Consider the following 20,008-nt stretch of genomic DNA (forward strand, 5'->3'; position numbering starts at 1 on the left):
GAGGGCACCTGTCCAAGGGGCGGGACCGCGGCCGGGGCTGCCCGGACGGGGCTTTATCTCCTCCATAAAGCAACATCTGCCCTTGAGCTGCGGTTTGAGCCGGGGCCGCGCTTGGTCGGGGCCAAGGAAAGCTCAGTTTAAACCAAAACAAAGCCAAAACACCAACGAGGCGAGTTCCCAAACCCAGCCAAACCCTGCCCCAGGAATTGGGATGGGCAAGTTGGAGCCCGAGGCCTCTCCATTCCACAGAACAAGGAAAACAAAGCAGAGGTTGGGTTCTTTGAACCAGGAGGGAGCTTTAATTATATCTAATTTCTGCACCAGGGCAGTTCCTTGCAGATATCCTCAACCTCTCCAGGGACTAGATATATTTTAAGTATAGCTTATATATATATAAATATATAAGGTTTATTTTTCTTCATTTTGTGAGAAAGGAATTCAGCTTGTGTCTATACTTTAAATCATCAGTGTGACCTTCTCCTTTAATTAAGGTTCTTAGTCCTCTAATAAAAAATAATCTAAATGCCAAACCCTCTCTCTTGTGCAATGGCTGAACCTGCCAGGTGGGAATCTGCCCATTCCTGGCCCCAGGATCCGCAGGAATCCACAGGTGCAGGGCACAGGGATGGCTGGGTTTGTTCCAGGGATAAGGACTGGCAAGAGAAGTCAATTTACAGCATTTCCAGTTTGCACCATTCCCACTCCCAGTCTGCAGAATGCAGAGAGAACTGTTAATTAAAACATGCAAATGACTGCTACACTTTTGTGTCATGTATAATTAATGGTGTTTCCTCACCTTTATTCCTAAGGTTTCTCAGGGCATGTGAGAAGAGAAGGAAAAGCACAACCCTCATCCAACCCAGCACCTTCCAGGATTGCTGAGGGGATGACTGTGATGAGTGCAGAGGATGACACAAATAATTTCCCCACACGAAGTTCAAAAACTTCCTCAAAATCAGATTTTATTTCAAAAACAGTAATGAACTTAATAAATTACACAATAATTTTCCTCATTATAAATTCTCCATAAAATATATTTTACAGTTTTTAAAGAAAAACATGGAAAAAAAAATCTTTTCCAAGTGCTGAAAAGTGTCTTGACTTTGTGTCACGCTGGTGAAAATGACTCCACAGCTGCTACAACAATTTATTTTTTACAACAAAGACCTCAGACAATTAAAAAAAATCAAACAGAACACAGACCTCAAGGACTACCAGTGTCACCCAACAGCGAGGAGAAGCACCATGAGGGGGATTTCAGGTACCCCCAACCTTTAAAGTGGCAATCAGTGCAAAGAAACACTTTGGGAGTCAAAAAAACCCCAAAATTCCCTGTGCCATTCCCTTGTTTCAGTGAAATATATCCAGTGAAATACTTCAGAGGGGAATCAGATCATTTCCAAAGCACCTCAGAGGTGAACAGAATTATTCTGTAGTGGATTCAAAACCTCCTTGAGTCTGACTTTTGGGTGTGCAGTACAGGAGGAAGTTCACCAGGTATTTTTAAAAAGCTTAACATGACACCCTCTTCAAACTTTACTCATCAAAATGACCTTGATGAGAAGTGAGAACTGGGAAACAGTGTTGGCACAGAGGCAAAGTGTATTTGTCTGAGAATCACTCCCTAAATGATGGAGTGAAAGAAAATAACAAGAATTAAGGACTAGAGCCACCTGGGTGATGGCACCAGCTCATCCAGATAAGAACCACCTGTGGGCTGTAAAGCCTCAGAAGTTTGGTCAAATCAGAATCCTTTAGAAAAAAACAAAAAACTATATTTTGTTTATTCACACTCAGACAGAATAAACACTGACTGACCAGAACTGCTCTCCCAGCACTAAAAGGGAACAGTATCCAAGGACCAAATTATACAAGGAAATACTTATGGGCCCTTTTCAGGTATATTTTGGGTGGGGAAAAACATTAAATTGAATTTATTAAGAAAACTGGCCTGTCCTGCAGCTTTAAAGGCAGTTTTAAGACTCTGCTTTTTCCAAAAGGTCAAACTGGATGAGAAAGGTCAGTCCTGCAGCCAAAAGAACAAAGTGTTGTCCTGTTACAAAGAGCCTCTGTGTGCTCTGCAGGGTCAGGTGGCCTCACTGAAACCTCTCCCAGTGGATCAATCTGCTCTGTGCAACAAGAGCTGGGCTAAGCAGCTTTCCACTGCTCCAAAGCTTTCCATCCTACCATCTGTGCTTTTAAATAAATATTACTTCTGTAAAAGGAGAGGAACAAAAACCATCCAAGGCTGCCACTTTTCACGTACCTGTTACTGAGTTTTCTCCCATATTTGAGAACAAGTGTGTTCTACAGGACAAACAGTCACTTCTGCCTCCTCATCCCCACCAGGTGAGGCAATGCCAGACAGGAAAAGGCCATGATGAGTATTATTAGTTGGATTCAGTTAATGGGAAAACTGTGCTGCCACCCTCTTCTGAAGAACCTTAAAAACTGCTGCTGGATTCCTCGTCCCTGTTTTCACAAACTAAGGGCACAGTACTCTGCTGTGATAAATCCTCAAGGTGCTATTGGATTGTTGGACACAAGAGCAGAGAGGATGTTGTGAAATGGTAGATTAATTGATTAATAAAGTATTTGATCACTAGAAGAAAGCAAAATCAAATGATCAATGAACCAGCCCATGCCAGCACCTGACTGTACATTTTTGACTCCCTCAGTGATGAGCTCATTAAGCTCTAAGTGCCAAGCTCAGCCACTTCAGGACTACAAAAACTGCTGGTCCCTTTGCATTGCTTTGTTTACAAAGTCAAGTCTTTGACATTAGATAACAAAAATAAATAATAAAGTTATTCAAGCCTGGGGAAGAAGGAATGCTTCTCACCCACCTTCTTCACCCAGTTTTCAGCAGATCCCAATCATCCAGACCCACAGCAAATAATTTAAGTGCCACACACTCACAGTCACTCATATACACAAATATATACACAGATTACATTACAAAGCCTGAAGATTTGCACTACCAGCATGCAAATCTTTTTGTTTTTCCATGAGAGTTCCTAATACTGACACAGGAAACTGGAATGTGTGGAAATGCTCCATGACATACTGCTGGAAATCAAGTCTTGGCTCTTACAACATCCCACTGCCAGTGCACACACACAAAGGAACACCCTCACATCTCACTCAGGCATGGAACACCTGGGATTTTACACACCAATGCAACGGCCAACTCAACATTCCTGCTGGGACACTCAGGAGAGATTCATCTGGGGAAAACTACCCCCTGCAGGTGAGTTCAGGCCCGTCCCTGTCCCTGCCATGAGGCTGTACCGTGGGCTGGGGGAGCAGCAGCAGGTCATGTCTCCAAGCTGCTGTCCTTAAAGGCTATGTTGACCAATCTCAGTTCCAGCTCAAACGCATCCGGGCGGTCCTGCGGGTTGGCCGCCAGCATCTCCTTGAGCAGCTGCTTCATCCGAGCGTTCATGGATTTCTTCTTCACGGGGATGAGCAGCTCCATCTTGGGGTTCTCCAGCAGCGCCTCTCCCACAGGGACGATGGCTGTGCCCTGCCTGACATAACTGCCCAGGAGTTCCTTCTTGGTTTCCGTGTCTATGAAAGTGATTCTTTCCAGCATTGCCCAGATGATGATCCCCAGGGCGAAGATGTCAGCCTTGGCAGTGTAGTGTCCTTCCCACACCTCCGGGGCCATGTAGAAGTCGGTCCCACAGGCAGTTGATAGAAAACACTTATTTACATTGACCGGTTCCTCGGGGTTCTGTCCTGAGGCTGAGCAGACTTTACTCAGCCCAAAATCGGCCACTTTCAGGGTGGGCTCTGAGTCTGTGGAGTCCTTCCTGCTCTGGGAGATCAGGATGTTGTCAGGTTTGAGATCACGGTGAATAATCTGGTTTTTGTGCAGGAAGGCCAGGGCACTGCTGAGCTGGAGCATGAAACTGGTGTTGGTCTTACGGTTGGGCTTTCGGGACAACAGATACTCGTTCATGTCTCCTCCATCACAGAAATCCATTACAAACCAGAGGTAATAAGCACTTTTAGGGTCAAAGGCTATTTCTCCTTTTAGTGAGGTTTCTACAAGCTGCAATGAGGAAAGGAAATGTCATAACTACCTGATGATAAGAAGAATGTAAGGATATGATGGAAAAATGCATGAAATGTGGATCTTCATGAAGAGGGGAAATATAGGTCAGATATACAGAAGAAATTCCTCCCTGTGAGGGTGGGCAGACCCTGGAACAAGTTTTGCCCAGAGAAGCTGTGGCTGCCCCATCCCTGGAAATGTCCAAGGCCAGGTTGGACAGGGCTTGGAGCAACCTGGGCTGGTGAAAAGTATCCCTGTCTGTGGCAGGGGGGGTGGAATAGGATGAGCTTTAAGGTTGCTTAAAAACCAAAGCATTCTATCTATGGTTGTTTGATCCTCCTCTCAACAGACCAGAGAGCAAGACATTGCAAAAGGGAAAATAAAACTTCATGCAAATTTTTTTATGTAACAGAAAAAAAAAATCACAATATATTTGCCAACCTCCTTATTTTCATTCGTGCAGAGCATATCAAGCTCACACTCCTGCCCAGCAGCAGAGCTCGACCCTGATAACAGTATTTTAAAAGATACTCAGTGGCCATTGCCCTCCCATCTGTCCCAGCTGGACAGTGTCCCACCCCGACAAAGCCTGTCCCACCCATTTTGCCAACAGCTTCCATGGATAAACAAAGTCTCACAAGTAACTCCACACAGCTGTGTTCATCCCCTGCTTCCACCAGAGATTTTGAAAGCCTGTTCTCATTCCTTAGACATTAATGAATTTCAGCAAGTTAACACAGGATCCCTGAGCTCAGGAGAACACTGATCTACAGGCACAGCTGAGCACGTAATGCCCTTCCCACCATCCTTACCCACACACTGTTTTCTAGAAGACAAGTCTAACAGCTGCTTCACACAAAAAGCAAAGTAAAACCAGCAATCAGTTTTACTAATCCTGTTTACACAACCACATTTGCCTCTTCAGCTCCTCAGAGGTGCCTCTTAGCAGGCTCTGCAAGGCAATCCTGCAATTATTTATGTTAGTAGTAAAGCAATGGATACTAAACCAAACTGGCTTTTAAAAATTAAGGTGTGTGTTAATATTTAAGGAAGCATTTTGAAATGCTTTAAAAAAGTGACCTTTTCCATCCAAGAGCAAAATTGGTGACAAAACTTGAGTCAGTAAATCCATGTTAGAACTAGAAAGTGACGTATCCAGGGTTTGTAGTCAGGAAGAGTGAGATTAAGGTATCTCAGGAGAGCAGGGCATCTCCTCTGCCAAGGCAGCACCAACACAGCTCTGCCCTCCACAGAGTCACAGAGGCTGCTCTTGCATCTGTTCTGAGAGTTAAGACAACAAAATCCACTTCTGTGTCTGTGACAGTGGCAAAACTCCCTGAGACCAGGCTAGTCTGGGACTCAAACCCTACAGATTTGGTTTGGCTGACACAGCACCTGCCCCAAACCCCTTCAGGAGACACTGACACCCCTCCCCAGCTCCCTCACACACAGCACCAGCTCAGCTCTGTAACATCCCCTGGGAGAGCAGAGGCCAAGCCAAGGGAGGTCTGATTGTCCTTATTTTAGCCCAGGCTACTACAAAGTGACCCCAAGTCACCGTCAGCTCAGCCCTGCCCTTTGCCCTTCTCCCTGAAGCAGAACAACAGTTTGTGGAGCCACATCCATGTGCCTCCCTGCTCACCATCCAAACCATGCTCTGGGTGATCTGGACACTCTTCCCCACCTTGCAGTTCTACCCTGGGGTTTTTAAGCTCCTCCCTGCACATCTGCCCACAAATCCCTCACAGCTCCACCACCGACTAGGAAGGTAAAGCACTAATTTCTCCCACACGAGCTGGCCAGTATTGTTTTAGCCTAATCCCTTCATGAAAGCCAAGTCTGTGACAGCTCCCAAGCACAGGGAGTTCACACAGCCAAGAATCCTCGTTCTCAGGCTCAGACAGCACTTGGCACAATGGGATCTGAAGGGCTGTCAGCTGGATCTTCACCAACAAAAGGTCCGTATCAGACATGCAGGAATGACAGTAAAAACTGAAATGATAAAAGCTGACTAGGGGTAACACAAACACTGAGCAGACTACTGACTTTTTAAACCAGACACACAAACTTCTGCAGCTCCTTGACAAGGGCATTAATTAGAATACCTTTCAAAGTCTTTCTAGTGCTACTTATTCTTCAATAGTACACATCTTACTGACAGGACATTTTCAGAGTGATATTTATTCCCTTTATTTATCATAACTTTACCACTCTTTTCATAGTAGCTATTTACTCTAAAAAGCAAACACCTTATGACATGCTACTGATTGCTTATTGTTTCTGAAAGAATTTTAAGTGTTGGCTTCCTAAATGGAGACAGTCACTTCCTCTTCCAAAGACACCTGAGATGAAACTCCTCAGAGCTCTGTCCCCAGACATGACTCCCAGGCACTCAGCAATAGGACAAGGGGGCACAGGCTCAAGCTCTGCCAGGGCAAATTGAAGTTGGAGAGCAGAAAAAAATTCTTTGCAGAGAGAGTGCTCAGGCATTGGAATGGGCTGCCCAGAGAGGGGGTGGATTCCCCATCCCTGGGGGTTTTTAAACTGAGCTTGGCCGTGGCACTGAGTGCCATGATCTGGTAAAGGGACTGGAGTTGGACCAAGGGTTGGACTTGATGATTTCAGAGGTCTTTTCCAACCCAATCCATTCTGTGATTCTATGAATAAACTCTCCTCCCTCTCCTGTGGTCTCTGTGTGGTCCTTTCCGGGTTCTCAGGGGCAGAGGGGGAGCACATTTTCTCCCAGGAAATGGACTAAGCCCCAGGACCTGGAGAACCACCCCAACCATTGCAGATGGCAAGACACAAGAAACACCCCCCCGTCCTCACTGAGCACACCTCACAGACACAAGAAACACCCCCCTGTCCTCACTGAGCACACCTCACAGACATGCCCTTGGCTGCCCCACCTCCTGCCCCACAGCTACACACCAATTTCACTCCTTCCACCCCATTACCTGGGCTTCGTGTACCTGTAAATAAAGGGAGGAGCTGGAGCCATGGGACATCTTCTGCACCAGGCCATCTTTCTGCAAGATGCACTCCTCCAGGTGGATGACGTTGGGGTGCTGGCTCTTGATACTGCTAAGTGCCCAGAACTCCCGCAGAGCCAGTTCCACGTTCTCCGGCGCGTGGCACCGGATCTTTTTCACCGCGACCCGTGCCGAGGTCCTCCTGACGACGGCTTCGTACACCACACCATAACTGCCACGACCAACCTCCCGAATTAGATCGTACTTAGGCTGGCTACTCACCATCTTCAAGAGCAAAGGTTCTGGGGAAGGGGGAAAAACCCACAGAACTAAAACTTAGCAACAAGAACTGGGCTGTATTTTCCCCCCTAGGGGGTTTGGTGGGCAGTGTTGGGCCTACCCAAACCCTGCCATGAACAGGGTTGGATTTCTAGAACATGCCAGAAGCTACTCCATAAACCTGCAGCTGTTGCCACGGTCCAGATAAAAGTGGAGTTACAGCATTTAATTAAGGTTTCAAATACAGCCCAGTTTTCAAGGTGGCAACAGTTCAAACCTAGACTGGTATCGTGCCGAGGCAGGACTATCGTGACTGTTCCTGCTCCTCTCCCTCTGTCTCTTCCATGAGCATCTGCAGGAACAACAGGAGGGTGTCGTGCTCTCCATCCAGCCCGGAGAGCAGGAGGTTCCAGTTGGAGCCCGTGGTTGGGCAGGATCACATTTAATTAATTGCTTTCTACGGAGGTGACTGCAGGAGTAAATGTTTCTGTTATAATTAAGTTCTGTTACTAAGAAAACAGGAAGCTTGGATCGCTCCCAATTTATTATTTTAAATGTAACTGATTTTTCAGCAAGCCTCCTCAGAGTGAGGAATTTACAGTTACAAAAAGTTACACAGAGTAACTGATTGCAGAAGTTTGTACCCAGCATCTAACTTTCACTTTTGCTCAACAGAGCAAACAGTTCAGATACTGTCCTTAAATTAAGACACACACACACACAAAAAACAAACCACCAAACCCTGCTACAGATTTATCACCCTCCCTGCAAGATTACAAACCAAACACCAGCACCACCTGCACACAACCAAACCAAAATGACACTGACTACAGACAAGAATAAATTAAATAAAGAAAAGCTTGGCTAGCCAAGGATCACTGGTCAAACAGAACAAAACGCAAAACCAAAAAATAAATAAATGAAATCACACGGATAGATCAGAACTAAAATAGTTTTAAGACTGCCAGTGATAAAGGTAAGTCTCTTTATGTCAGTAAACCAGGCAATAACAACCACACTGAAACAGCCTGTTATTAGTAGGAAGCTTTCAAGTATTTCCACTACTTTAGGTATTTTTTTTATAGAAAAAAAAGAAGGAAAAAAAAAAAGAGAGAGAAAAAAGGTATCATCAGTGTCAGGCAATGCTACAAACATATCTTAACCTTTCAGCAAAGTTCTGTGAGGCACATTTGCAGCGAGATTTTGAACCACGATGTGAGAAACGCGCCCGTGTGCAGGGGGTGGGCTGAGGCCGCGATGGGGCAGGTTAATTAACACAGGCTGCGATGGGGCAGGTTAATTAACATCAGCGCCTGAATATTGAGATCTGATGGGCCAACAGCCCCTGCCTGCAATTGCTCCGGCGGCCAAACAGCTCCGGGAGGAGAACATGTTACTCAAACAGGCTCGCAGCGGGTTCAGACCGGGCTGCAAACGTGTCCCTGTCACCGTGCCCAGCCCAGGGCTGGTGGCCCAGCGGGGCAGGAGCCACCGAGAGGCCTGGCCGGACACCGGGCCGGGGCTGCCCCTTCTGCATTATCGTTAGTGGCGATAATGGTGCAATAATAGAATTAATATATGTGATATAAAGGACATAAATGCCCCCTCTGCTGCCTGGGGCTGCCACACCGGGCCGGGGCTCCCGCTTCGCTCCTGAGGGCCCGAGAAGCGCCGCCAGCCTCGCTAGCGGCGATAATAATGAATTAATATATATATTATAAATAATATAGATAATATAAATTACAGAGATGACACAAATAATATCAATATCCCCCTCCTGCTCGCGGCGGACACACCGGGCCCCAACCTGCGGCTGTGAGAGGAATCACCGGGGCACCGCTGCCGGCCGCCGCGGGTACCGGGCCCCTCGCGCCCGCAGCGCGGATCCCGCCCCGCTAAAGCCCCGGCGGAGGATGTGGGGCCGCGCCCGAGCCGGGCCGGGCCGGAGGGAGCCGCGTTACCTTCAGCGCCGCCGCCGCCGCTCGGCCGCCATCTTAGGGCTGAGCTCCCTCCCCTAGCGCGGGACACGCCCACATGGACACGCCCACATCAAACCCACGCCCATCCCGCCGCCACCGCGCCCTTTGATTGGTCAGCGGGAACAGAGGGCGGGGACAGGGGACAGTGGGCGGTGCCACGAGTTGGGAAGGGACGCGCGGTCCTAATGCCCCCCTCACACACACCTGTGTGAACTACTGTTATCGTCATCATCATAACCACCATCACCATCATTATTACCATAATTTCTTCATCATTATTATGATTTTAATTTATTTATTGTATTTGTTAAATTATTGGTAATTTTATTAATTTATTTGATTTTCCCCCCTTTAATTAATTAGGAAGAAATCCTTCCCTGTGAGGGTGGGCAGGCCCTGCGTCTTGCGTTGAGCTGGCAAAATGTCATAACTACCTGATGATCAGAAGAATGTAAGGATAGGATGGAAAAATGCATGAAATCTGGATATCCATGACGAGGGGAAATATAGGTTAGACAGACGGAAGAAATTCCTCCCTGTGACTGTGGTGAGGCCCTGGAACAAGTTGCCAGAGAAGCTGTGGCTGCCCCATCCCTGGAAATGTCCAAGACCAGGTTGGACAGGGCCTGGAGCAACCTAGGCTAGTGGAAGGTATCCCTGGCCATGGCAGTGGGTTAGAATCAGATGATCTTTCAGGTCCCTTCCAGCTCAAAGCATTCCAGGATCCTACGATTTGTTGCTTGGCATCCTGAAAAAATCAGTACAGCCCCTCTTACCCTTGGTTGTGCTCTGGCTTTATGTGACAGTGACACAAGGACTGTTGCCCCTCTCTGTGCCCCGCTTTGTGCCATGGCCCCCTTTCCTCTGCAGGCTGCAGGGCTGGAGGTGCCCCTGTCCCCAGGAGATGGGTGGCACAGGGATCCTGTCATGGCCCCCTCTGTCACCTTAACCTTTGCTCAGCCACCACAGAACCATTTTGGGAGAAGTCAGGGCCACCCACATCTTAGAGCCCTGCAGAGACAAGCAGAGGGAGATATATTCCCACAGTGAGCTCTCCAGGGTTAATTGGGAAGGAGCCCAGGGGTGATTAGTGCCCTGGGTCCTGCCTAAGCTGCCCCAAGCCAATTAGGGGCCAACGAGCCCCTTGTGGGTTTGCAAAGCTGCTTAGGGCATTACAACCCCTCCGTTCCTGTGAATCTCCTTAATCGAGTCCAGAAGCAATTAGTTAATCAATGTCACCCCTGTGCCAGAGGCAGTTCATGGGTGCACATCTGATTGTCCCACTCTGGAGTCTGGGCAGTGTCCGACCCCTGTGCTGCTCTCCTGAGTGCCCAGCCAGCCCTGCTCCTGTGCCAACTCCTCGCTGGAAGAGCCCCAAGTACTGAAATGGGGACAATTTTGCAAGATGTGCTTGGCCAGTCCCAGCGCTGTCATTTGCTGGACATGTGAGCCGGTCCGGAAGGAACACCCAAAACAGCTACGGGGCTGCCCTGCTCGGGGGACTGGTGGGCAGGAACGGGATCTGTGCACCCAGGCACGGTGGGCCTGGGCACCTGTGTGGCTGTGCATCGATGGGCCTGTGTGCCCGTGTGCCTGGTCACCCATGTACCTGTGCATCCGTGCACCTGTGCACCTGTGCACCTGTGTGCCTGTGTACCTGTATGCCTGTGTACCTGTGTACCTGTATACCTGTGCGTCCATGTGCCTGTGCATCCATGTACCTGCACATCCATATATCTGTGTGCCTGGTCACCCATGTGCCTGTGTGCCTGTGCACGTGTGTACCTGTGCATCCATGCACCTATGCATCCATGTGCCTGTGTGCCTGGTCACCCATGTACCTGTGCACCTGTGTGCCTGTGCATCCATGTACCTGTGCATCCATGTACCTGTGCATCCATGTGCCTGTGCATCCATATGCCTTTACATCCATGTACCTGTGCACCTGTGTGCCTGTACATCCATGTATTTGTGTATCCATGCACCTGTGTACCTGTGCATCCATGTACCTATATGCCTGTGCATGCATTTACCTGTGTATCCTTGTACCTCTATGCTTGTGCACCCATGAACCTGTGTATCCATGTACCTGTGTTCATGTGCATCCTTATACCTGTGTACCTGTGCATCCATGTACTCATCCACCCATGTGCCTGTGCATCCATGTTCCTGTGCACCCATGTACGTGTGCACCCTTGTGCCTGTTCATCCATGTACTCCTGCACCTGTGCACCCATGGTCCCAGTGTACCCATGAACCTGTGCCCACAAGTACCCATCCACCCATGTACTCCTCCATCTCTGCATCCCTGCATCTCCTGCACCCGTGTATCCCTGCACATCTGCATCCCTGTATCCCTGTACCATGTACCCCTGCACCTCTGCACCCAACCCCTCCTGCCTGCAGTTGCTGTGGGCGCTGCAGCAGCCACACCTCGTCCTCCCCTGGTGTGACCCGTGGGTGACAGGGCTAGAATTACCCCTCTCCCGGTGCAGCTGCCCGTGCTGACACGTCTTCCTGTGGCCGGGCACTGCCCTTGGCCCAAGACCCTGTTTAAGGCCACGCCAGCTGGGCACAGTGTGCTGGGGCTGTTTTCAGAGTGTGCTTGCCCACTGTCCCCTCAGCCTTATCTAGGTCAGATTTTGAAACCCGGTGGAGGAGCCAGCTGGGTCATGGCCATGGCACCAGCACGGGGAGCAGCCCAGGCAGCCCCCACTGTGTTTGGGAACACAGAGGAACCCCCAAACCCCTGCCTGGGGAGAGGCTGCATGTGCCAGGCATGGGGTTGTGTTTTCCTGGCATTATCCTTCCCCTCCAAGCAGATGGGGACCCACTAGTGAGGCATGTGTTTGCACCCCAGAAGTGGTCACATTTTGGGGGGACAAAGAGAGATGCCCCATAGCAGCCACCCCTTGATACCTCTGGCCCATCTCTGCCTCATTCCTGGTGCTATCACAATGTCTTAATGATGATGGGACTGGTTTTTGCCCCTCTCGATGCTGTTTTTGGGGTTCAACTCCATAATGTGGCCATCTGACCATTCTCAGGGTGTGCAACCATTTGGCCTCTGGGGCAGAGCCTGTCCCTGTTTGCTCCCCAGCTCTGGGTTAGGCATGTTCATGGCACAAGCAGGACCTCCTGGACAGCCTGTCCCCATCTTGTTTACCATCACCAGCTCCCCTATGGCTCACCACCGTGTGACAGGTGCTGCTTCCTCAGACACCCGACCCCGTGTCGGGATTTGGATCCTCGTGACCAGGGAGCGACTTATAAATAGCGGGACAAGGGGTGACAGGAGCCGAGAGCGCTGAGAGGAGTGCACTGACAAGCTGATGGATTTCCAAGCCGGCATCCTGCAGGATGGCAGCCCCATGGAGAGCCTGGAGAAGCAGCTCATCTGCCCCATCTGCCTGGAGATGTTCAGCAAGCCGGTGGTGATCTTGCCCTGCCAGCACAACCTGTGCCGCAAGTGTGCCAACGATGTCTTCCAGGTGAGACGAGGGTCCCCTGCGCCCCCTCTATCCCCCTGCCCATGGTGGAGGTCACTGGGATGGTCACAGTTTCATGGGGATACTGACTTTGTTCATCTCCCCCTCCCAGGCGGCCAACCCGTACTGGCAGAGCCGGGGCAGTTTGATTTCGGGCGGCCGGTTCCGGTGCCCGTCGTGCCGCCACGAGGTGCTGCTGGACCGTCATGGGGTCTATGGGCTGCAGAGGAACCTGCTGGTGGAGAACATCATTGACATCTACAAGCAGGAGTGCTCCAGGTAGGCACAGGTGGCTATGGTTGAGGGAACCATGGGGATATGGGGACATGGGGACACAGGGATGCCTCTCTTATGGCCCAGCACCATCCCTGAGACCACAGGAGATTAAAAAGTGGGGAGGCTTTCTGCTGCCTCAGTGGTTCCTGATTCAAATCTTCTTCTCCTGATCTAAATTCTCCTCCTTGACCAAAATCTTTCTCCCACGACTCAAAACTTCTTCCCCTGACTAAAACCTCCTCCCCTGATCCAAAATGTCATCCCCTGACCTAAAAGTTCATCCCCTGACCTAAATCTTCATTCCCCTGACTCAAAACTTCCTCCCCTGAGCCAAATTTTTGTTCCCCAAACTATTTCTCTCTCCTGTCCAGAGCAGTTTGTGTCTCTGGGTGACTCAGGGGGCTGGTGGGTCTCTAGGGGAGGTGGTGGCAGTGGGGCAGGTCCTGTTCCTCCCAACAATGCTCTTTCTGGAGTGTTGAATAGCAGATAAGAAGTGTGGAGGACAAATCCAGGCTCTGCTCATGACAGCAGGCACTGAAGCTGATAAGAGGAAGAGGGACAGTTTTGGGGGGCAAATATGAAGCTGGGGGGGGAACAGGGAGGAGTTACAGGTTCTTGAGGCAGAGCAGTGGCTCTGGCCAAATTCCCTGAACTGCTGTAAATATTGTTTGAGAGCCATGGGGACAGGGACGATGGCACGTGGCAGGTGTCAGTGTCTGCTGGGGGGGCTCGAGGGGTCCAGCCTTGTCTTTGCCTCAGGGGATTGGCTTGTCCCCATGTCCCTCCTTGCTGCAGACAGGATGATTTGGCTGCAGCCCCTGTCTGGGACCTCCCGGGGGTTTCTGGAAGCCCCTGCCCCAGTCACACGATGGGTGACAATAAATCCAGGCAGCACAAGGCTAAAATTAGGCACTTGTGCAGCATCTCTGGATCGCAGCCTGCCCCCCGCCTTACCCCCCCCTCTGCCCCCAGTGCCAACCACTGCAATGCCCAGTGACACAGTGGTTTAAACTGGGACCAACTGGGCTTGGGGCTTATGGAGGCACAGAGGTTAGTGGCTGCCAAAGGAGCAAGTGTGGGATTATGGCAGGATCTGCCCTCTTTCCAAGGGACCTGATTTTGGAGTGACTGTTCAGCATCAGTGGGGTGTCACCGCAGTGGTGATGCTGCAATGGGGACATCATCGTGGCAGGGATGTCCTTGCATCTTGTCAGTGGGGATGTCACCATGACAGAGATGTCACCGTGGCTGTGCCGCTCTCTCCAGCAGGCCACTGAAAAAGGGGGAGCACCCCATGTGCAAGGAGCATGAGGATGAGCGGATCAACATCTACTGTGTCACCTGCGAGGTCCCCACCTGCTCCATGTGCAAAGTCTTTGGTGTCCACAAGGACTGCGAGGTCGCCCCTCTGGAAACCATCTTCCAAGGCCAGAAGGTGCCATGGAGGGGACACAGGGGGGGCTGTGGGTGACACGGCTGGCCCTGGGGTGATGTGCTGAGCTAGGACAGTCACAAATAACACTGGGATTGGCTCACAGGGTATTAATAGTCCCCCGGGTGACTTCGCCCAGGAGACAGACTATATTTGGAGCAGCTGTGGCTTGTGGGGGAGCAGAGCTGGGGACAAGCAATGCCCATCCCATCCCCGTGTTGGGATGGGAGAAGTCCCCATCCTGACAGAAGTTAAAGCTGTTTATATCTGTCTCTCCTCAGACTGAGCTGAACAACTGCATCTCCATGCTGGTGGCAGGGAATGACCGGATCCAGACAATCATCTCCCAGCTGGAGGACTCACGCCAGAGCACCGAGGTGAGGAAAGGAGGAAAAAGAAGCCCTCCAAAAACCCGGGGATGAAACCTCAGCCAGGCACAGCTGGACCCCATGATGCAGGGAAGCCCTGGGGAGGTTGCTGTTGCAGAAGAGACACACAGGTGGCATCCCTTGCCCCTCATTCCCACAGGAGAACAGCGAGGCAGCCAAGCGGGAGCTGTGCGCTCGCTTCGACGCTTTGGCAGCACTGCTGGAGGAGAAGAAGTCGGAGCTGCTGCAGCGCATCTCCCATGAGCAGGGAGACAAGACAGCCTTCATCCAGAGCCTCATCTGCCAGTACAAGGAGCAGCTGGAGAAATCAAGCCGACTGGTGGAAACAGCCATCCAGGCAGCAGAGGAGACTGGAGGGGCCTCTTTCCTCATGGTGAGACCCCCAAACTTTCCCCTCCCTGCTGGTGCCTGAATGTGTTCCCACTGTTGGGGACATCCTGGTGGCTGTCATATGGCTTCACTCACTTCCTTCTCCTCCTTCTCCTTCTCCTTCTCCTTCTCCTTCTCCTTCTCCTTCTCCTTCTTCTCCTTCTCCATCTCTCTCCACACAGAATGCCAAGCAGCTCATCAAAACGTAAGTGCTCAAATCAGGGAAAATCCAGTAATTCCAGTCCTGCAAATGGGCAGGGTTTGGCTGTGGGGCTTTGGCAGTGCTGCCCAGGTGGCGAGTGGGGGGTTGCCTCGACCCCCAGCCCTGGCATCCTGCAGACTCCCAGCCCAGCGAGGGGACAGGGACACACATATCCATGTTTTCTCTGCCCAGGATCGTGGAGGCCTCCAAGGGTGGCCGGCTGGAGAAGATTGAGCAGGGATATGAGAGCATGGATGCCTTCTCTGTGAGCCTGGACCACCTCACCGAGGCTGTCCGTGCTTTGGACTTTGACCTTGGTAATTCAGCCCCTGCCCTCCCAACACCCTTTTACCAACTCCCACAAACTTGGTGACACCCATCACCTTCCCCTGTGGCTCCTGGTGACATTTGGTGGCTTGTTTGTAGCAGAGGAAGATGAGGAATACTTTGATGGGGAGGAAGAAGATGTGGAGGAAGATGCAGCACCCGAAACAATGGTGATGGGTAAGGAGCCAAGCCCACTTCCTTGGGATCCTCAACCCATGGGGGAGCTTTGGGGGCTCAGACCCCTCTTGATCCCCCACTCTCTTCCCTGTCAGCTTCCCAGTAGCCACAGCAATCTTGCCAGCATGGGAGAAACGCCGCGGGCACAGGATGTCCGGCGATGGATTCGGGATGGGGGGGACACAGCGCAGGGACCGGCAGCCTGGAGAGCCGGCGCCTGCTCCAGCACAGGACACTTTTCTATACGGGTGCAAATAGGACAATTCCGCACGTTTTGTAATTTCCTTTTGTATATAATTGTCACGGATTCAAAATTTGTGTATTTTGTAAAGAAAACTGGTGGTTTGGGTGGTTATTTTGTCCTCACCTCTCATTCTCGGCTTGCCAGCCATGGACCCTGGGGGTGTGGGTGGGTTTGCCAGGCTGGTGCCAATGCTGGCGTTCCTGCCAGCTTTCAGTGGGGCAGAGGGATGCCTGCAGTCCAACTCTTAATTTCCAGCCTCATTAAGCACCTTCAGCAGCACTGGCACCCATGCCTGGCTGCCTGCCTGGGATGTAGCAGGTCAGCACCCAGCAGGATTTATCTCCTGCCGATGGGATGTGCTTGCCTGGGGCTGGAGATGTGGCACAGGGGGGTCTAGAGATGCTCCAGATTGTGTCAATCCCCAAAATGGGCATGGTCTTGGCCCTGGCTGCTGTTTTGCCACTGGCTGAGCTCACATTAGTGCAAAATACACCTTGATTGCAAATATACACTATAAATGCAAAAACACACCATAAATGCAAAGATACACTAGAAATACAAAAATACACCAGAAATACAAAAATATATCATAAATGCTTTTCTCCTGCAAAAACATAAGCCCTGCTCACCAGAAGCCAAAAGGGAAACTGAGGCCTGCAGTGGTGCTCTGGGCTGAGCCACAATTGCAATTAACCCCAGGGTAATTAGTGCTGCTCACCCAGTGCAGGGGCAGAAGGCGCTGCTGGGAGCGGGTTTGGCTCCGGGCTTATCCATCACATGGTTGCTCTGCAGCTGGAGCTCAGCTGGGGGTTCCGAGGGCTGCCCCGGGGGTGTGCAGCTCCTGGGGGGTGCAATGTGGGGGTCGCAGAGCGATACCCCCGTCCGGGTGCCGGGTCAGGGGGCCCACCCCGGAGCCGGCGGCTCTGGACGCTTTGCAGCCGGCTTGGCTGTCCCTCCTCCAGCCGGGATTTGCACACGAATCCCGGCGCTCCACACGATCCCAGGCCAGCGGCTGCCACCAGCGCCGGCCACACGCCGGGGTCACCCTCCCCGACCCCCAGAGCCGGAGGAGAATGGCAGCCGGCGAGGAGAAAAGGCACCTCCTGAGCGAGGGCGCAGGAGGGTATGAGGGTACCCGGGGTGGGGGGTAAGGATGTTGTGTGTCCTCTTCTCTGTGGAGCTCCGAAGCGGGGTCTCCTGGAGGCACGTGGCCAGGGAAGGGGCTGGGGGTTTGGAATTCAGGGTCTAACCCCCTCCCCAAAATCCTCCCACCCCTTTGCCCGGCAGGTCCTACGTGGGGGCTGCGCAAAAGAACGAGCATAACTCGGTGCAGGGACAGGCGCCCGCCCTGGAGCTGGGGACACGGCATGGGCAGCACTGCCACACCCGGGGACCCGATGGCCACCCCAGCCAGCAGCAGCGGGCGCGCAGGAAGCTCTACCTGGCTGCTGGCATCTGCCTTGTCTTCATGGTGGGGGAAGCCGTTGGTGAGTGGTGGGTGCGGGATCCGGGGAATGGTCATCTGTGGGGTCACCTTGAGTGGCTGCTGCCAGCCCCTTTTGTCCTGATTCCCTGCTGTGGGTGTGGACAGGGCTCCCTCTGGGTTTTCAGTGGGTCAGAGCACCCACTGTGGCATGGGGTGAGCTGGCCTGTGCCTGGCTTGGGGTAGGATGTCACCCCGATGTCCCCCTTGATGTCCCCTCCCTGCAGGGGGGTACCTGGCACACAGCCTGGCCATCCTGACGGATGCAGCCCACCTCCTGACGGACTTTGCCAGCATCATGATCAGCCTCTTTGCACTCTGGGTGTCCTCGCGCCCCCCCACAAAAACCATGAACTTCGGCTGGCACCGGGCAGGTAAGGGGATGGCACCACCCCTGGGGATGCCACCCAGTTTCCAAGGACCCCAGGAAGCACTCAGGGCATCCCACAGAGCCCTTCTCACAGGGCCTGGGTACTTTGGGGTGTCCTGCAGGGCATGGGGATCCCTGGCAAAGTCCTGGCATCATGGACATGGCAGGGCAGAGGCACCACCATCCTGGTGTAAGGATCATCCCCAGGGATGGGTGCCGGGTGCCCATCCCACACCCGATGCTGCTGGGGAGCCTGGAAGGGAGCTCAGGTTTGGCACAGTGGCAAAGTAACAATGTGGCGTGTGGGATCTCTCTGCAGAGATCCTGGGGGCACTGCTGTCCGTGCTGTCCATCTGGGTGGTGACAGGGGTCCTGGTCTACCTGGCGGCCCAGCGCCTGCTCTCAGGTGACTACAACATCGAAGGTGGGGTCATGCTCATCACCTCTGCCTGTGCCGTGGCCGTCAACATCGTGTACGTATGACCAGGTGGCTCTTGCCCTCCCTGGTGTTCCCTCCCTGTGCCTGGTGGCCCTTGGGGGTGTCACTGCTGTCCTGCCTGCAGGATGGGGGTGGCTCTGCACCAGACAGGGCACGGGCACAGCCACGGGGCAGCCGGTGAGCAGCCCAGCACCAGCGTCCGTGCCGCCTTCGTCCACGTCGTGGGGGACCTGCTGCAGAGTCTTGGTGTCCTCATTGCGTCCTACATAATTTTCTTCAAGGTCTGGGTGTTACTGGGGCAAAGGGGATGTTTGGGGACACGGGCACAGCAGCTTCAGCCAGCCCTGGCCAGTCATAGGGGTGAGATGGAGAGGACTGCACCCCTTGCCTGTTGGTGCTGATGGGGATTTGGAGTGAGGTGATGGTTCCAGAGAGGCCTCACCCTCTCCCATGTTCTACTAGCCCGAGTACAAGTACGTGGATCCCATTTGCACCTTCCTCTTCTCCATGCTGGTGCTGGCCACGACACTGACCATCCTCCGTGATGTCCTCCTCGTCCTCATGGAAGGTGGGGACTCTGGGCTGTGGGGTCACCCACGGGTGCCATGGTCCCCGTCCCTCCAGCGCCTGTGGCTCTCCCTCCCCAGGGACCCCCAAAGGGATGGATTTCAACGCGGTGCGGGAGACACTGCTGGCGGTGCAGGGGGTGGAGGCCGTGCACAGCCTGCACATCTGGGCGCTGACGGCAGCACAGCCGCTGCTCTCGGTGCACATCGCCATCAGTGAGTATCCCAGTGGGAGGTCAGGGGTCACATCCACTCCCACATCCTGCCCCTTGCCATCAGTGAGTATCCCACTGTGGGGTGGGGGGTCAGTGTTCACCCACACCCCCACATTCCTGCCTCCCTCCCCGCAGATGCGGCTGCCAGCGCGCAGAAGGTGCTGGAGGAGGCCAGTGCCAGGCTGCAGGGCACCTTCCGCTTCCACACCACCACCATCCAGGTGGAGAGCTACTCCGAGGAGATGCGGGACTGCCGGGAGTGCCAGCCCCCCCGTGACTGACTTCCCTGCTCGAGTCCCAGGGGAAACCTTTCATGTGTGGGAAATAAAGCAGAGTACACGGGTGTGTGTGTGGATGTTGGGTCTGGCATCAGGATGTAATCTCCAGTATCTGTCAGAACCAAGGGCAGACCTGGGGCTGTGGCAGCTGGAAGAGAGCAGCCTTTGTAAGCCAGCAGCCTTAAAATTGCCTGTTTTACTCAGTTGGGGAGTAAGGCGGCTGAAACACCCCTTTTCCCTTCTCCAGGGAGTGCTGTGAGGCAATGGGGTTGTGGAGTGCCTGGTGCTGTGAGGGGACCCATCCCACCTGGGGGGAAGGAGGACACACTGGCCTTGCTTTCGCCTCTTATCACTCCTTTGTTTGCCCTCGGGAAGGTGAAGGACTCGCCCTCCCTGCAGGGCTGGCTGAGCTGAATGTGCACAGCCGGGAGCTGCCGAGGTTATTCCCAGGGTGCCGATGGCG

At 52.6% G+C, this 20,008-nt stretch overlaps 3 protein-coding genes across 7 annotated transcripts; 2 read left to right on the forward strand and 1 right to left on the reverse strand.

Annotated features, from left to right (window-relative positions):
• Positions 1-936: 936 nt before the first annotated feature.
• On the reverse strand, positions 937-9,341 carry PDIK1L (PDLIM1 interacting kinase 1 like). Of its 4 annotated transcripts, none has more exons than XM_071576606.1 (3): positions 9,273-9,341; positions 7,033-8,375; positions 937-4,057 (listed from the first exon to the last, which is right to left on the reverse strand). In XM_071576606.1, exons 2-3 carry the CDS (start codon positions 7,315-7,317, stop codon positions 3,317-3,319), a joined length of 1,026 nt encoding a protein of 341 aa, XP_071432707.1. In that variant the 5' UTR covers positions 7,318-8,375; positions 9,273-9,341; the 3' UTR covers positions 937-3,316. The 4 variants fall into 4 exon arrangements, with proteins under 4 accessions (XP_071432707.1, XP_071432708.1, XP_071432709.1 ...); XM_071576607.1 differs by having other exon boundaries at positions 7,033-8,372; positions 9,273-9,337; XM_071576608.1 differs by having other exon boundaries at positions 7,033-7,334; positions 9,273-9,320.
• Positions 9,342-12,602: 3,261 nt separating this feature from the next.
• On the forward strand, positions 12,603-16,275 carry TRIM63 (tripartite motif containing 63). Of its 2 annotated transcripts, none has more exons than XM_071576712.1 (9): positions 12,603-12,781; positions 12,891-13,057; positions 14,321-14,489; positions 14,768-14,863; positions 15,015-15,248; positions 15,427-15,449; positions 15,639-15,763; positions 15,873-15,950; positions 16,046-16,275. In XM_071576712.1, the coding sequence occupies exons 1-9, from the start codon at positions 12,623-12,625 to the stop codon at positions 16,054-16,056; spliced, it is 1,062 nt and encodes a 353-aa protein (XP_071432813.1). In that variant the 5' UTR covers positions 12,603-12,622; the 3' UTR covers positions 16,057-16,275. The 2 variants fall into 2 exon arrangements, with proteins under 2 accessions (XP_071432813.1, XP_071432814.1); XM_071576713.1 differs by having other exon boundaries at positions 15,876-15,950.
• A 992-nt stretch (positions 16,276-17,267) lies between these two features.
• SLC30A2 (solute carrier family 30 member 2) lies at positions 17,268-19,548 on the forward strand. Its single transcript, XM_071576733.1, has 8 exons — positions 17,268-17,317; positions 17,482-17,681; positions 17,905-18,051; positions 18,367-18,520; positions 18,611-18,767; positions 18,949-19,054; positions 19,134-19,268; positions 19,403-19,548. Exons 1-8 carry the CDS (start codon positions 17,268-17,270, stop codon positions 19,546-19,548), a joined length of 1,095 nt encoding a protein of 364 aa, XP_071432834.1.
• Positions 19,549-20,008: the final 460 nt, after the last annotated feature.

This window comes from Pithys albifrons, chromosome 24 (genome assembly GCF_047495875.1).
Source record: "Pithys albifrons albifrons isolate INPA30051 chromosome 24, PitAlb_v1, whole genome shotgun sequence".
NCBI lineage: Eukaryota > Metazoa > Chordata > Aves > Passeriformes > Thamnophilidae > Pithys > Pithys albifrons.